The following is a 17,913-nucleotide window of genomic DNA, read 5'->3' on the forward strand; positions in this document are numbered from 1 at the left end:
GCGATAACTCAGTCAATTTCAGAGATAGATCAATTTTTCTTTCAGATTCGGATTCCTGAACTCAAAACACGTAAGAAAAGCATATTAAACCCAATTAAAACAATGATTCATTTTTTGCTCAAAAATCGAATTTTATTTTGGTTTTTCCAGAGCAATCTCAGGTATAATCAGCTAAGGAATCCAAATCTGAAAGCCAAAATCATCTACTCATGCAATCGATCGAGTAATCATCAATTATTCGCTGTTGGGAGCAGAAAAATTATAAGACATATCGTGTGGTTTTAGTCGTAGACCCACTTTTATTCGTCGCAATCCATGCATGGGTCGAAATATTCGAATTTCTCAATTCACCAGCAAACCCGAGCTTAGCTGGAGTCAGGTAGCCAGCAGCGTAGCGCTTTGTTGTGAGACGTCACCTTCAGGGCTGAGCAGAGGAGACGCCCCACAACAAACCGCGCGCCCGTGGCTACCTGACTCCGGCTAACAATAAGCTTGGGCCCCCTCGTAGACCGCGAAGATTTTTCCAAAGTAATTACGGGGAAAATGTGTGCCAATGATCAGACTTGATACTGATGTTTAATTTTTTTTTTTCTTTTATTCATTTAAAGCAATACCACATACAGATTTTCAACAGACGTAATCGATCTGCCATTTATTACGCATATCATATTATCTCTTCCTTAGTCCACCTCGTCATATTTTCATGAACAAAATGGACACATAGTTACGTTATCTATACTTCCGCGGTTACAATTAGTTTTCACTCTTTACTGTTTTTCACCGCTCGATTTTGCTGGTATCAGCCCTTTTTGTTTTCTTAATTTTATATCCGACGATAAGTTTGAGGGTGGTTAATTGGATTTCTGAACATAGTATATTGCAGTTTGTCTTTCGTCACCATTTTGTTCCCCTGGCAATTAAATTCTGGCTTTCGATATCCGGAAGTAACATTATTGAAATTTCGATTCATTTCGGAACTGACATTTTGACGCAATCATATCCCTGCAGACGTTTCGTCGTTACGATAAAACGTCTGCATTCGTTCGGCATAAAAATTGTGAAATTTCGTTAAAAAATCTAGTAGAAAAACTGGAAGTGATCCGATGATAAACTCTACGCGTTCTGTCTATAGATATACAGTATATCGTGTGTATATGTATATTAATTTAACTAATCGATAATCGTCGTCAAAAATTTCTCTAAAATTCTCCACAGTACGAGTATATTTTTTTTTTCATTGATTCAGTTATATTCGTATTATTTTTTTTCAATTATCTTTCTTCGTAGTAATTATAAAATTGCAAGGCTGCATCGAAGCGTCGATTATTTGAACGATCCGGATATTTTATTTTCGTCGATTGACCAAAGGGCAACGGAGGTCGTAGATGTTTCCCTCAGTTTTCACACTTACTCGTTATACTCGACACATTTTTCAATCAAATCTTTTCACCTCAAGAACGATATGTCGACTATTCACTGGAATTCTTGGTTGTTTCTAAATTTGATCGTCCTCGATTCTCGCGGCTATTACATCATTCCGATTGCCCTTTGCTGTACGATTTCTTTTCCAACGTAAAAATTCCTATCGGAGTTGCAGATTTGCAGGTGGGGTCGATGAATTTTCAACCACATTTCACACGGTCGTCAAAGCTCAGGAATTTTACGCTGCTCGTACAGATTATAATCGAACTAATTGCAAAGTTCTTGATTTCTGAATTTTTTGAAAAACTTTTTTTTGATTTTGATCATAATCATCCTTCAATTCGTTATAGTGATTATACGTTGTCGAAGAACAATGTTAATAGCAACCTCAACAAGCTCTATATTTCATTAGTTTAATCATCTTTTTTTAACTTGGTTCTTATTAAATTTTTTTTTTTTGTTTCAAGGCTTTTTGTACAGGCTGTAGCGCAGCATCCGCATTACAGACAACTCAATAGACAGCATAATCGATAAGAATTACGATTCGTTTTAAAAATCGCAACTGAATTTTTGTGCGCGATTATATCACCTCGCTATATATTCTTCATCTTTTCTCATCAGCAATTACAATGATAATATTTGTAAGAGTAATAATAATAATAACGATAATTATTATATTAATGATTACAATAATGTTAATAATTATAATAACAAATACGATAACTCTTAAAACTTAATTAACCAATCTAATTCGACGGTTGTGTTCAATTCAAAAAAAAAGGTACAACTATATAATATTACCATATCTTTGGACTAAAAACTTCGTAATCAACGAGAGAAGGTACTTAGCATACGTAATCAATAAAATCCTTCGATTTTAATCTTACACTTATCAATCGATTAATAAATAATACGAATAATCCCCTTCTTTTCTTCACACTAATTATAACCATAATATTTCGGCCGCAAATATAATCATGTACCTACGGTACATAGGGTTCCTTTTTTTCATTATTCTATCTATTCTTCGTGCCTTTCTTCGGTTGTTCATTGTCAAATTTATAACGATGACGGCGATATGATAAGAACGATAACAAAACAACACCAACGATATTATCAATAATGAAATATTTATAAAAAATAACGATAGAAACAAAAAGTATACGACGAATGAAAAAACTTTTCTCTCATTTTCAACAAAATCTCGTTTCTCTTATTGTTCCCAAGCACCACCGCCTCTGTTTTTTTTTTTTTTTTTTTTTTTCATCACTGACAGGGCGATTCTCAATTGCATTCTAAGTTTCATAATCATAAAGACACTCCTCCTTTATTGTACGCACCGAAGAAGTTATAAATGAATTTTTCAAACATAATAAATAAATATTACAAAACCGACAGACAGGAGCGTTTTTTGTCAAGTGGATATCTCTGCGCCACAACCCGGCCGTATTGATTAAGAGTTGTTCCACAATTTTTTGTGAAAATAAGCGAAAGAAAGAAAGCTCGGTAAAAAGCTGTTTTGGCATGATTAGAAATGTTACGACATAGCACTCATTTACCTCGTAATTTACTCCTGTCGATTATTAGTTTGCGTTACACTCGCAGGAATTGAGGTCTTTCTCTTCTTTTGCGAACTTCAGCGGCGCTCTGACCTCAGGAACGACTGTCCAGAGTGCCCCCGCTTGGCCGAAGAGAAAGACAAAAGAGCTACGCACGGATGCTAATAGAGTACAGACGGACAGAAAGGTGAGACAGAGAAAATTGACTGGCAGTTATAACGCATTATGTGAACAGCGAAATGCATATTATACAATATTTACGAGTCTGGCACGTCGACACGAAACCTACTGGCTTGGCACCTCCGAATCCTCCTTGGATGGAACAGACCTTGATGAAGTTAAACGAACAAAGGGTGTTGATAAGAAAAACTTAACGATTAATATTTGGTGAGTAGCGAAACCTCGAAGCTGTTGTTTGTTTGTTTTTTCATCTTTGTTTAGTTTTTTTTTTTTTTTTTTTAGCTGATGCGTTGGTGTGTAGAAGAGGGCGACGAAGGACCGGGGGGAGGGGAATACGAGATGGGGGTTGGGATCAATTTTTCATCCCGTTGGTATCGCTGTTATCTTTTTTCTTTCAGCAATTGTTACTTTTTTTTGTTTTTCTTTTTTCTCTCCTCTTTTTCTCGCTTTTCTAAAGAAAGTTTAACTCTTTGCGCGCTTCAAGCGGAACCATTACAACCCCTTTACGGGCCAATTACCAAAAACCACCGGCGCTGCGACCACCCGGGGGATTGTTGACGCGAATACACGCGCGGCGAGCCTCGTCAACGTCTTCTGCAAATCGAGAAAGAAAAGAACAATATTAAAAATCGTTGGTACCGCCGGTGAAAATCTGGTTTTGTGGCAACGAACATCCGCCATTTTACTCACCGCTGATAGAGAATGTCGAATCTTGAAGATTTCTTTGACCCTCGAGCCTCGGCCCTTTCGCCGAAGGGGTTACCACCGCTGACTCCGGCAATGTAGGAACACACGAGAGGCTCGCCAATTTTGATTTCAGGGTTTCGATCGAACCGTTCGTGTAATTGCTCTGGATCGATGCGGTCGCCGCGGCGGCCGCAGCCGCCCGTGCCGCCTCCCTCGCCTTCGCCATCGCCGCATCTTCCTCGGCGTATCGCTTCAGATCTGCTTCCGATCGGGCGACACCGCGAGGTTTCTGACGGACGATCACAGTTTCGTTGAAGTTCGTTGATCCGAATGAATGAATAAGCTTTCGAGGACTCACCTTTTCCCGTTCGGCGATCAGGTCGTAAACGTAAGGTGGATAGATCGGAGTCTCCACGAACCTACCGTAACCGTGAACGACCTTGACGTCGCACTCGTCGACGCAAACGCGACCGTTAACGATCACGTATTCGGGAACGCCGTGGACTTCCATGCCCTGAATAGAACGGACCATATAATGAAGATTGAACCGATTAATTATCGTCCCGTCGATCGAAGGACGTTCAACTACAGCTAGGGTCCAACCTCGAAGATGTTGAAATCGACAGCCTGCACGTGCGTCTCGGCGGAAATTACTCGCTTCCTGTTCGGATCCCAGACGACGATGTCCGCGTCGGAGCCCACGGCTATAACACCCTTCCTCGGGTAGAGGTTGAAGATTTTAGCAGCGTTGGTGCTCGTCACCGCCACGAATCTCATCGGATCCATTATTCCGGCTTGGACCCCCTTCTCCCAGACAACGGACATCCTATCTTCGACTCCGTTGACGCCGTTCGGAATTTTTGAAAAGTCATCTTTTCCCAGGGCTTTCTGAGCGGCGTTGAAAGTGCAGTTGTCGCTGCCGGTCACTTGGAGTCCACCCCTGATCGGTCGAAATTGAAAGAAACAACAGCCGTTGAGATAACGGCGGATACAAACCGAGCGACGGATGGATTAAAAAATGTACTGGCCAGAAAAGAAAGACGTCGTAACACAAAATCATAAAACCGTTTTTATTCGTATCCATTAGGGTGGTCCTTGACAGGGTTGTTTTCGAGGTTCGATGCTCCCATGGGTTCAAACGCTTCCAAATAAATTTAAAGAAATTCCCTGAAAATCTGATCTTTTAATATCAACTCCAAGATAGTCCGCATTGCCACTGAAGTTTCTTGTGGAAATAACATGAGAATAACATGTTTGTTTCTCGAAATCGCATAGTTCGTTGACAAATAACATTAAAATAACATGTTTGTTCTTTGAAATTTTATGGGTCGTTGACGAATAACATTAGAATAACATGATTGCTCTTTGAAATTTTATAGGACGTTGACGAATAAAATTTCAAAGAGCAAACATGTTATTTTCATGTTATTCATCAACGGACTATAAAATTTCAGAGAGCAAACATGTTATTCTCATGTTATTCGTCAACGACCTAAAAAATGTTGACGAACAAACATGTTATTCTCACGTTATTCGTCAACGACCTATGAAATTTCAGAGAGCAAACATGTTATTCTCATGTTATTTTCGGAAGGAACTTCGGTGGCAATGCGGACTATCTTGGAGTTGACATTAAAAGCTCAGATTTTCAGAGAATTTCTTTCAATTTATTTGCAACCGTTCAAACCCCTGGAAGCATCAAAATTCGAGAACAACCCTATCAAGAAGCACCCCAGTATCCATCTTGGTTCGCGAGATCTTTGAAACTTGACTAATCTGTGCTTTCGACTCAAAAGACTCGATGACTCACGAGACAAGATGCCGCGACATGAATGCCAAAAAATCCATTCGGTTCTAGCCAACGATCGACTCTATTCCTGAATTCGTCGAAATTCATATGACACTCTCGGTATCTGGTTGTGAATTGCTTGGTCCAGCGAACGGTGAATACCGAGCAAGTAATTATACTTCAGCAGAAATATGTTTCCTCGACCTACTCTTGAAGCGACTACGCAATCTGTTTACAACCGTCGACTAGACGCCCACGTAAGAAAATTACCATAAAGATGTAATGCATCGACTCATCCCAAGGTGAGTTTCTAACGAAGTTTCTCGTTTATGGAAGTGCAGCATATAAAATCGTAGAACGTAATCAAGCGAAACGATAAGAAGAACAAAAAGGAAAATCTGTAGCGAACGGACAGTAATCACATTGTATGTATACTCTCCGTTGAAAAATTTTACTTACTGAGCGAGTTGCTCAATCAAATAGACGGGCGTTGTCGTATCTGGTCTTAACGGAGGACTCGTGATGAGCTTAATAGCCTTATTAACGTCCTTTCCGTACTGTTCGCTACCGTCGATCCCGATGCTACTCGCCGGGGGTTCGCCGAACACGACGTAACCGCTGGTGCGTTTCGCAGCTATTACATCGGCCGATGATTTGCTCGTCACCGGCGATACGTACAGCGGACAATTTACCTAAACGTCGAATCATCAGAGACAATATTTTCCTCTTCAAAATTCAAATACCAATGAAAACTCAACGGAATCTCAAAACGGGGATGACAAAATACACAAACGTGCGAAAAAAAAAGGAGACCTTGCGGTCCAACGAAAAGAACTAAGCGAGTCAACGTTCAAGCGAGGAAAACGGAAAAAAAACAAAAACAATCCGCACAGCGTCACGACTACGCAAAATCGGATACCAGAGTTCGCAGTCCGAGGATCTCTTCCGACCAGTATTCGGAGTCTTTTCGCTCGAAAGCGGGGAACTTACGTTGCGAGTTTCGTCATTAAATCGTAAGGCGTATCCGGATCCGGTCTAAGGGGAGGACTGAGCACGTGTGCGGCCGCGTGCCTCCAGCAAGAATGTCGGTAATTCGTACCGTCGGTTCCCAATGCGGCCGCCAAAGTCTCGCCCCATACTATGGATCCGCGTCTCCGTGCGGCCTCTATCTCTTCGGCGGCGCTTCGACTCATCACATGCACAACATAGAGCGGGCAGTTGACCTAGGCGTGCACCACTACTGGTTAAAATGTGCGGGGGAGGGGCCTTCGAGTTCCACTCGCGGACTCGGCAAATAAAAAGTGTTGCGGGTAAAAACAAATAGAAAAGGTTGACGGGAAGCGCTGACCAAACACCGAGCAACGTCTCGCCTAGATACGGAGAGATCGGAAAATACGCGCCTACCTGATTCGCGATGACGCACGCTCTGTTCACCGCCTCCGCCTCGACGTCTTCGGGTCGCGACATTTCGTGACCTTCGGGCCCGGTCACGCCGGCGGCCAATAGCTTTCTCGTGTTCTGAAATTTGTTCGGAGCAATCGTTCGGTCAAATGAGATTTCCATTAGCGAAACAAACGGCGGAGATTTTTGGCGAGCTCACCTCCGCGATAAGGTCGCCGTTTTCCGCGTGAACCTGAGCGACGGCACCGACGCTCTTGCACGCCGTGAACACTTCGATCAGTTCCGGATCTCGCAGCATGTAGAGATCCTTGTAGGCCATGAACACTTTGAAACTGTTGACTCCGTGGTCCCGCGCGAGGGCCGCCATTTCTTCTTTCACCTGCAATGTGGATGCGAGTTCAAAATATGCGGTAAAACGATTCCACGGTTTTCCGTCGTATGATTTTTTTTTTTTTTGGATCCGGGACCGGTCGACCGCGGAGCGAACCTTCAGGCCCATAGCGTTGTGAGAGAAAAAAGAGAAAGCTTGAACTATCTTGTTATCTACCATCTGAGCGTTGCAAGTCGTTCGCTAGTTTCAAAGTGGAAGTTTTAAACCCGGTCACCGATGTCCCACGAACCTACCGGAAAGACAAGTTCGTGTCGTACACTTGTGATTCGAAACAGTCCAAGTCGAATAATTCGGGAAAGCTTAGATACCCCAACTCTTGAGTTTAAAGCGCTGATTTTTTTTTTCTTGGTTCTACGCAGCAAAGATAATTGTACTATGAGATCAGTTGTGAATTTAATAAAAGTATCTTTTTCACCTGACCCAGTTCTTAAAATACGTAATCGGCTTGATTTTCGAACGTATATTTTCTTTAAAGCAATAACTCGAAATCTTACAATTCAGCGGTGTGAGAAACGTAATTTTAGAATAATTCAAACGACGAGTGTGAGTACAGCCAACATGGCTGCGCGCTGCCATTAGCGCTTCACGCATTAATAATATAGCGTGTAACTGTACAGTTTGAAATTATGTATCGCATTGTTGGGCCCCTATGCGTTAATTCAGCCGCTCTTAATTACGACAGAGAGAGAGACTTTACCGTTGAACTCTTTCCGTCACGATTAATTTCTCCAACTTATTTTCATACGTCCAATTTTCCTTTTTATTAATTCCAACTAACCCCGGGTCACTTCGATTAATTAGGAAAAAATTGACCAAGGCTGTTCGATGAATTGGGCTATCTCGTAATTGTTTTGCGTAACAGTTTACCAGTCTCCACCCATGCGAGTGATGGAATCATTCAACTCACTTTTTGTAGAAAATTCAATTGAATCTAAAAAATTGTGTAAGAAGATGAGACAGATCAGAAACGTATTCTTGAAAATCAATAAGCTCCGGACGGAACTTTGACAATCCTAATCGAAGGTGAAATAATTGACGAAGAAATAATCCGAATATCCCTAAATTCTGATGTTCTGATGAAAAAACAGAAAAAAAAAAAAAATCAACGCGCGAGTTTTTTTTTGAGCCTTATTTCGACGTTTGGAGCATCGCGTCAAAAACTCCATCAGCGTCCATTGAATGCCGCCTATTAAGCATCGTCAAAGTCATAAAGCGTCCCGATCTCTTCACCCACGTTACGTCGCATCATACAATACAGACGCGAACGAATGACAGTGCGTCGTAACCGCACGCACAGGATGTGCCGTATTTAAAGAGACGCACAAAAGAGCGTAGCGAAGAGGATAGTCGGCCCCGTTGATTAATTTGTCTGTGGAAAAATAGTCGTATGCGATCGTCGTACGATCGTTCGCAAATACCTTGCCGTTCCACGACGTGATGCCGACGTGGAGTCCGTAATCGCAGCATACTTTCTCATCGGCGGTAGCTCTGTAGCGGTCGTAGGCCTCCAGCAGCGATTCACCTTTCTTCGGTATGGCGAAATCTATTATCATGGTCGTGCCGCCGGCCACCGCTGCTTTGGTACCCTGATAGAAATCGTCGACCGACGTGGCCCCCATCAACTCGAGTTCGAAATGCGTGTGGGGATCGATACCTCCGGGCATCACGTATTTACCCCGGGCGTCGATTACCCTGGTACCGCCAGGTATTATCAAATTCCTCCCCAGTTGCCTGTGAATCAAACGAAACGCCTTCGTGTCAGACGATTCATTAACTCCCGATCAGATCGAATAGGATGTCGAAAATTATCGTCGTCGGTCTCCTCGACAATCTTACAAATTGCGAGCAGAAAATTTTGGACTCTGAGGAGTGGACGAGGACGTTGACCCAAAAATTCTGCCCGAGGAAGTAGGAACGTGACATTGATCAAAGAAACGTCGCGGTTTTTTTTTTTTTGTTATTCAAGATCTGCATCGTTGGTTCAACTTTCCGAAAGTTTTTTTCTTCTTTTTTGGAAAAAATGTCACAAATTCCCCACGAAGCCATGAAGATTCGACATAAACAAAATGGCGGATATTTCGAGGATTACCGCGACATCAATCCGTCCCACCGAATAAAGTGCCTCCGGGTATACTGTGTACATATGACTCCGTGGCGACAAATACTTCCGCTGTATTCGCGATCACGCACGCGATGGTAGGATGAAAATGATTCACACTTTTGCCGAGGTCGGGTTTATCACGTGTTAAACGTACGGAAGTAATTCTAACGCGGAGTTCGAATGTCATAATTATCGGCTGATCGCGAGCTGCCGATATTGTTCATCAAAGTGCCGCATGTTCGTTTTCCTCCGGTTCAACTACCGACGAATGTCGTTAATATGTGAAAAGTCCGGAGCCCGCTTCGGGCGGACAGGTGTCCACACCTAGTGCCCGCTAAATTGGTTCGTCACTTTTAACTATCGCTAATTGGGCCGGTGAAAAATTCGTGATATTTTTTCTTTCAAAAGTTTTCAAGCTCCGCGTACGTTTCTAGGTGTCAGAGGTAGTCCCTCGCGTGTCGAGAACCCTGAAAATTGCGTGCGCTTACGGATTAGAAATTGCTCCGAAAATAGGAGTGTTCGTACAGCATGTGTTTTTCCAACCAGACGCATGTACGACAGTCGCGTTTTATTGTCTTCGAAATACGAGCGAGCGAGCGAGTCGTTTTATCTACAGAGAGCAAGAGCCGGCGATATTTTTCCCCCTGCTTTCTTTCTTTCATGTACATATATTTTTTTTTTCAGTTTTTTTTTTGGTTTTTATCGCGACTCGTGTAATCAAATTTTATTATCCAGCGCGCGCCAATATTCCGAAAGTCATGACCAAGCGTTATCAACACTTGAGATATACTCCGATCCCCGGTCAAGTGTTCATACATTCTATTATACTTTATATATTCCATTCGATTATTTATTCTTCTTCTTCTTCTTATTATTCTCGATTCCCTCGGCGCTCTCGTCGTGCCGCGAATACGACACAACAGCGGTGTGAATTATTATCATAAATATTGACGCGACGCTGTCGTATTAACGTATCTGCGAAACAGCTCAACCTTACGTACACCGTTTCCCATCGCCACTTAATTATTTCACCGTCTGCGGACTCTGCCATCTCATTCACGCGTATACGTACATATGTACATCTATGTATACTTATATATTCGTCGCATGCGGAGCCGAAACGTCGTTATCGATCCGCTAAGATTGCGCATTGTAACTGATAAAACTGCAACCTCGTGCACCACAAAAACTGTTGGATTTGCCACCCGACTGGGGAAACGACATTTTTGTCGATAATCGAAATCCGTTGTACCGAGTGGTTGGATTTTTGGCCGGATTCAAACCTGTGCAAAAAGAGAAAAAAGAGCCATTTTCGTTCGAAGGGAATCGAGGGTTCAAGGTCGAGTCGCGGTGGTTCGGAGCTTCGGAGAGCGAGAGGTCGCCCTTAAAATCGTGAGCGCGAGTTCAACGATCCGTTCCATACATCGGCGACGTGTACGATTTTCAGGGTCCGTGCGCTGCCGCCGCCGCCGTGAGTCACGAAGCGGACGTTTTTAATCTCGTGAATTCAATCGCGGCTCGACACCCTTTCCGTTCCTGTTCAATGGGCGCGACAGTTTCGACCCCGCGCAACGAAAAGGGAAACACAGTTTCCTCTCGCTGGGAGTTTCAGCCCTCTACTCACCCCGGCAAATGTAACGTTCACGCGGCCCGAGTGGCGGAGAGTTTGACTCCTGCCGCGGCTCTCCGGTTACAATCGATCGTCATTTTTCCATACTCACTTGATGATACCGTCCTCCACGTAGACGTCGCTGTCCACCATCTCGTCCTCGTTAACGATCTTCCCATTTTTGATGAGCAGACGGTTTTGCGCGCTCTGAAAAACGAATATTTTTCCCAGGTCAGGACGATCGCATTTTGTCGCTATTGGAAAAATCGCGGCGATAACGCGTCGGGGGGAGGAAGACGTATATATTTTTTTTATTTCTGTTTTTTTTTCTTCTTCTTCGAGCCGAACGATCGGCATCGCGTGTTACAGCCGGGGGGGGGGGGGGGGGGGGGGGGGAGGGGGGAGGGTTTATTTTAAAAACGCCTTTCCCAAGTTCGTTCGATCTATTTTCGTGCCTTGAAAATTTCTCCCACGCGCTCCGGGGGAGACGGTATCTCCTGGACGCTCGACGCTCGCGGCGAGGAACCTCCTCGGAGGTACCCGGGGCGTTGTCCTTAGACGTACTTCGCACCCTCGAGCGACGTTCGGATCGCCGGTGGCGCCACCTACGCAACGCCTACCCCTCCGGGGCAGCCACCCTAGAATATAGATTTTCCGATAGACTCGCGTTCCCCGCAATACCTCCGCACCGCGGTGCCGTCGTTTATTTATACACCGTACCACCACCGACTCTTTCTCAGCGTACCGCGGAGATCGTCGTTTTTCCCCCGGAAAGGGTGAGGGAGACGCGCTTCTCCGAATAGCGGTTTTTTAGGAAACGGACAAAATCTGTTTCGCCTCGCAACTTTGCTTCGTGAATTCGTGCGTTACGATCGAAGAATTTTCGTCTCGCGAATTAATTCGATAGCGAGTTAGAAGGTAGGAAGGTACGTACGGTGAGCGGGGGGGGAGGTAAAATCGTTATCTCCGTCGCGATACAATCAATACACCGCGTCGATTCCGCGGAAGTTGCGGAGTCGGGCGAATATATATATGTAATGGGTATATATGTGGCGGAATATGCGGTATCGATCGCCCGGAAACGGAAGGTCTCTGGCCCCTACGTATTTCTAGCCACGTACACGTCTCTGAACTTTTAGTAATTTTATTCCAGACCTCGGCCAACTGATAATCCCGATCCGAGCGAGACACTCCCTCGATCGTCTCATTCCATTCCATATCCGACGCGACGTGTAACATCGAGAATTGGCGAGATTTCAGAAAAAAAGAAAAAACTTTGTCTTCAAAAACGCGTTCTCTCGTTGTCGCGGAAAACTGGAATTGCGGCTAATTGTAAGCCCCGCAGTCTCGTGGTCGGCTTAAAATGCCCGACCGTATAACGGCGACCTAGTGAACGAGGCGCCTCGGCCGCGGAAACCAAGTCGCGTACATCCCGTGCGATCGCTCGGATCACTCGATGCATTCGTACACCTGTTCCTACCGGACCCTAGATATCGGTCGTTTCCATCTTTCGACCCGCGGGTTATCGCTCTCCGCTCCCTCGCGTCCGGAACAAAAACAGAGTACAAGCCCGACGGGCTGAATTTCGCGGCTGTGCGATAAATTCGGGCGGGGTCCCCGGTGAACATTTTTTTTCAAGTAAAAAGAGTCGATATCCATGGAAACATTTTATCCGGTGTGTTACGCGATATCGATTGGGCGCTACCTGTGTACCGCATATACCTATAACTCTACGACTGGGCGATGCAACGACCGCATGAATGGGCTGTAAGACCTCGTTTTTAAATTTTCTTTCTCTCCAGCCTCGTCCGGAGCTAAAAGAACAGTTTCTCTCTCCGATTCGTATTCCACCGAGGAGAACGGTTCACTCGTAAACCGGATGCTATTTCATGCATCGCGTACGTGTGCCGTACGTACGCGCCGCTCGACTATTCTTTTACGGAAGAGTCGAGCGCGTCCGTTCGGCGGATGAAGAAAGAAAAGAAAAAAAAAAATCGCGAGTCCGACGTCGCAGCGCGGAATCGTTTCGAAGCCGTCGAAAAATGGGAACGAACCGTCGGAAAAACCGTTGAAGCGCGAAGGTTACGGTAACGGGCTATCCGGGTCTCCGTTGATACGGCAAATTACGTCGTCTACGTCGTTACAACGGGGCTAACACACGTCAACCGTACACGGTTTCATTCATTTAACGCCCACTTTCATCTAGATCGGAATCCCGAAGGTATCAATGAATCGGTGGCGTGTACTCCCAACGTCCGTTCAACGACCCGGCGATCGATATCCGATTCTACGTCCTGGTAATCCACGGTTACTCTTGTATTCGCGAAAAACTTGATCGCTGTATTTGCAAAACTTTTTTGTTCGGAAACCGCACGCGTTTTTTTTTTTTTTTCTTTTTTCTAATAATTCAAACGCGAACGGGAATCTGCTGTCGGAGAGAAAACGGGAGCGAAAGAAGCCGGAGACGAAGAGCGGAGGAGGAAAGAGTACAAGTGACCAGGGTATCCAGGGCATGACAAGAGAATAGCTGGAATAGCGAGCTAGACGTGGACAACGTTAACGGCCAGGCGATCGTCGTCGATAATAATAAGAACAACAAATAATCATCGCAAACAAAGCCGAGCGAAACGCCCGCATCGGATATCGTGCCGAATCTCTCGTGTTTTCCGTTCCGCTCGAGGGTTGGATTGCGAGCGAGGTGTTCGCCGTTCGAAGTGCGTTTCTACGGGGGAGAATCGTGCCCCTCGAAACCGGTTTACGCCGTCGAACGAAAAATCTGTTCGAATCGGCGCTGCCGTCGATCGAAGACGAGAGTCGAAATCGCCGGGTACTCGGCTCGGCTGCCCCGCAGGCGAGAACCGGCGATTCTCAGGTGTTCGAAGGTATTCGGTTTTGCAGAAGCGCGTCAGCTCGTTACCAGCGACGTAAATAGAGCGTTACGCAACTGTGCGTGAATTCTGATTAATGCGAACGCAGTTGCGACGCTGTACGTTACGTACCTGCAAGTGGATCGGCACCTTTTTCACCGGTGTACTCATGATCACGACTTCGAAGCACTGTTTCGCGGTGGCGTTAAACTTTCGCCGATAGCGTGCGACACTTTTTCGAATCTGTCGCGAGTCCGGTTGAAAATTTTTCGCCGGGAAAATGACACGACCAGTCGCTCCCGAACGACGCGGTGGAGCGCTCGAGGAAATCCAAAAGTACGACGCGCCGCTCGTCGCTTCGGATATTATCCGTACGCGTTCCCAGCAGAGATCTAATCGTCGCAGAGGCACGCTATAGTTGGGTGGCTTTGCGACGGTCGGAGCCTGCGCGGCTCGTTCAACGGCTTGCGATCGACTGACAAACCCGGCGGAGTTTCGTGCCGGCTGGTGCGCTTTGATACGACTGGTCGACGAGATGCCCAAAAGAATCGTATCTTCGCGGGGCCGGAGCGCGGAGTTGACGGCGACGCTGCGTCTTCGACGTACGGCGCGCGGTATCGTCGCGGCGTAACGACCGCTGCGATTGCGCCGGACGATCGGCGGATCGGAGAATTCCAACAATTTCTACTCGGGTCCCGGCAAAGTCCGCCGCGAATACGCGGTCGTGCGACTTGCGGCTACGTTTTTTTTTCCCAATGAAATCCGAAAGTTGGTCGTTATTTTCCGTTGCCGACTTTCTTCGCAACGAGGAAGTACGCGGAGGCATACGCGAGAGAGGCGGGGGATCGTCAATTTCCATAAAAGATTTTTGAACCGCGAACAACGCCGCGGAACAAGTCGGTGATTACATTTCGGATTTCTCTCCTTAAGCGTCGTGAAGTTAGATTGAAAATCGAACACGTTGTCGCCGATGTTGCTCCCGATGCCTGGGGGGGGGGGGGGGGGGGGGGGGGGGGGGGGGGAAATGAATCCCGATTAGTTTTCATCGATGAATTCCATTCTGCGAAAGTTGTATCGATATGGAAGAAAAATCTTCTTGTATGTGCCTCTTTCGTTACGTTGGCGATTCGAACCGCGGTATAAGCTGCGCTTTTTTTGAATTCAGTTCGGGCGAAAACAAAAGAAAAAAAATATCATTGAAGCGCTAAGCGCGGCAATAGATGAATTGAACTAGATCGGACAAGTTGCGAAAAGTCAGAATCATAGGGTATTAAGTCGCAAAATAAGAGTGCCAGCCCAGAGCGCCCTCTGCGTTTCATGGTAAAACAGACCCTTCATCGACCTCTGAAAAATTGTCGGTCAACCGCACGAGCGATCTGTAGATCCAATCATCAAATTTATCCTTTTATTTATCCTTCGTATAAGCACCTCGACTGACGATGGCCAATGAAAATTGGTTGGTCGTTCCGACCACAAACCGAAGCTCGCTCTTCACGTAGGCACAACAAACGATACGACTACAAATTCCACTCAACACGATCGTACGAAATGTTAAATCTCTGCTCCTGAGTTCACCGAAGCACGTTCTTGTTCCCAAGACGGCAGATTTCCAGAGAGAAGATACTTCAACGCCATCCACTTTTCGAATAAATTGATCTTGGAAAAAACCGCGGACGGAAGACTCGGTAGTTTACCTTATTAACAGTCACGTGGTGGACCAAAGGTTCGCCAAAATCTGCGATGTAAGGTATTGTTTATGAAGTGATACAATTCGAACGCTTCACTTTTCTGATTGGGGAAAAAAAACCTGTTTTTCGGGAGTAAGGAATTTTTCATGAGTTCAGAATCATATAATCGTTTACATTCACTACATGATATCTGCGCAAACAGACGTGTCACAAGGTTCCAGTAACTTCAATGTGATATCACAAGTGACCTCTTCCGTAAGCAATTCGTGTAATTACTATTCTATCGCCTGAATTACATTTTCTGCACGTATTCAAGTAGCCACATTTCGGGCTCTAAAATCAGGTAATGACCGCATGTTCGTATCTTTAGCAGAAGAGATCATCCAGCTTCACAGAATAATTTTCTACGAACCGCATATCATTTGAATCATTATTGGTAAGTGATAACGGCAATACATCATCTACTGTGCAGAATAGATATCATTGACCTAATCTTTGAACTGGTTTGTCGAGCTTCGAAAGAAACTGTAATATTGGTTGCCATAGGAGATGGCTGAGGCCGGTAGTTGATGCGATAAATACTAATGAACTTCCTTAAGCCACCGTGACGGTGATTTCTCGTTCCATAGATGGGCCGAGACTCGGAGTTCCTTAATACGAACTGTTGGAAGCGAAACCTCGGGGCAGTTACGCCGATAAATGAGTGCACCTGCAGCGAACGCCGTCAAAAGACGGCGTCGAAAGCCGATGCAGATTTTCTTTTCACGCTTGGACCCCTGAGGAGGCTGTAGAATTCGCAACCTCATTCCAGGTAAAAGTTTATCTGATAAAAGTGAGAATCGACTCGAACGAAGTTGAACGAAAGAAGAGAACTCATTCGCTAGGAGAAATGACGAGGCGCTTCTACCTAGGAGTAGAAATTTGAATTGGTGTATTTTTGAAGTGCCTTGGCATTCGGAAAGGTTGGTTAAATTTGAACATCCATCTTTCCGGACTTCCGCAGAGTTCGTTTTTGATTTCATTTATCACGTGTAACGCCAGAGATATCGAAAGTCGTTGGAACTCGAAGAGATATCAATTGAACGTTCGGATGATAAAGTCAGGAGCGAAACAATGCGAGATTCCTGAGATGGATCTTGTCTGGAAGATCGATTTGAATTAGGGTAAGAATAGTCTTGTTTTGTACTGGGGCTTTGAGTTGAGGACAAAGTTGAGGAATTCACCACAGAAAGCGCCACTGAACGTTAACCACCCTCAAAAACAGCCCCATATTCGTTTTGCGACAAATGCATCGTGAGCAAGCTTACCGACTGCAATGACTGCATCTCGATCGGCGAAATAGAGTCATTTATGTTACCGACTGTGAAATAATATCTGCTGTCAGAATTTAGCATTGCATAGAACTATTTTGGTTTCGAAAATTCCGAGTTTTTTGAATGTGGATTGCATCGAAATGTTACTGAGATCTGCCGAAATTTTTCCTATACGAAAAGCTCAAAACCGAGGAAAAAAGCAAAGTTTGGAATTTTTTTATGGAAGTCGACTTTTGATTTCTGAAAAATTTCAAATTTTCCGATGCGAACCACTCCGTGGGATCTCCAGAAATGCGGGGATCCCTTTTTTTCCAAGAAAAGCTCAAACCCGAAGAAAATAGCAGCATTTCCAGCTTTTTTGCTGATGTCGACTATTTTGATTTTGAAAAAATTCCAAATTATCCGATGCGGACCACTCCGTGGGATCTCTAGAAATGCGGAGATCTCTTTCTTTTCACGGAAAGCTCAAACCCGAAGGAAATAGCAAGATCTCCAGCTTTTTTGCAGATGTCGACTTTTTTGATTTTGAAAAAATTCCAAATTTTTCGATGCGGACCACTCCGTGGGATCTCCAGAAATGCGGGGATCTCTTTTTTTTCACGGAAAACTCAAACCCGAAGGAAATAGCAGCATTTCCAACTTTTTTGCAGATGTCGACTTTTTTGATTTTGAGAAAATTCCAAATTTTCCGATGCGGACCACTCCGTGGGATCTCCAGAAATGCGGAAATCTCTTTCTTTTCACGAAAAGCTCAAACCCGAAGGAAATAGCAAGATCTCCAGCTTTTTGCAGATGTCGACTTTTTTGATTTTGAAAAAATTCCAAATTTTCCGATGCGGACCACTCCGTGGGATCTCTAGAAATGCGGAAATCTCTTTCTTTTCACGAAAAGCTCAAACCCGAAGG

At 44.8% G+C, this 17,913-nt stretch overlaps 1 protein-coding gene across 4 annotated transcripts; it reads right to left on the reverse strand.

Moving 5' to 3' along the window:
• Positions 1-570: 570 nt before the first annotated feature.
• LOC105690993 (dihydropyrimidinase) lies at positions 571-14,568 on the reverse strand. 4 transcript variants are annotated; one of them, XM_012409221.4, is made up of 10 exons: positions 14,139-14,551; positions 11,252-11,346; positions 8,848-9,160; positions 7,238-7,417; positions 7,042-7,155; positions 6,097-6,329; positions 4,452-4,788; positions 4,207-4,362; positions 3,852-4,137; positions 571-3,755 (listed from the first exon to the last, which is right to left on the reverse strand). In XM_012409221.4, the coding sequence occupies exons 1-10, from the start codon at positions 14,175-14,177 to the stop codon at positions 3,676-3,678; spliced, it is 1,833 nt and encodes a 610-aa protein (XP_012264644.2). In that variant the 5' UTR covers positions 14,178-14,551; the 3' UTR covers positions 571-3,675. The 4 variants fall into 4 exon arrangements, with proteins under 4 accessions (XP_012264644.2, XP_012264643.2, XP_048510953.1 ...); XM_012409220.4 differs by lacking the exon at positions 6,097-6,329 and adding an exon at positions 6,628-6,860 and having other exon boundaries at positions 14,139-14,549; XM_048654996.1 differs by lacking the exons at positions 6,097-6,329; positions 11,252-11,346 and adding an exon at positions 6,628-6,860 and having other exon boundaries at positions 14,139-14,547.
• Between the last annotated feature and the right edge of the window lie 3,345 nt (positions 14,569-17,913).

This window comes from Athalia rosae, chromosome 5 (genome assembly GCF_917208135.1).
Source record: "Athalia rosae chromosome 5, iyAthRosa1.1, whole genome shotgun sequence".
Classification (NCBI taxonomy): Eukaryota; Metazoa; Arthropoda; class Insecta; order Hymenoptera; family Athaliidae; genus Athalia; species Athalia rosae.

Bases quoted from the DNA above. Each gene is read 5' to 3' on its own strand.
- LOC105690993 (XM_012409221.4), bottom strand. From the start codon at position 14,177: ATGAGTACACCGGTGAAAAAGGTGCCGATCCACTTGCAG. The intron at 6,330-7,041 runs GTAGGCGCGTAT...TTCGACGTTTAG, and splicing joins CGTGCGTCATCGCGAATCAG to GTAAATTGTCCGCTGTACGT. The intron at 4,138-4,206 runs GTGAGTCCTCGA...ATCGTCCGTCAG, and splicing joins TGATCGCCGAACGGGAAAAG to AAACCTCGCGGTGTCGCCCG.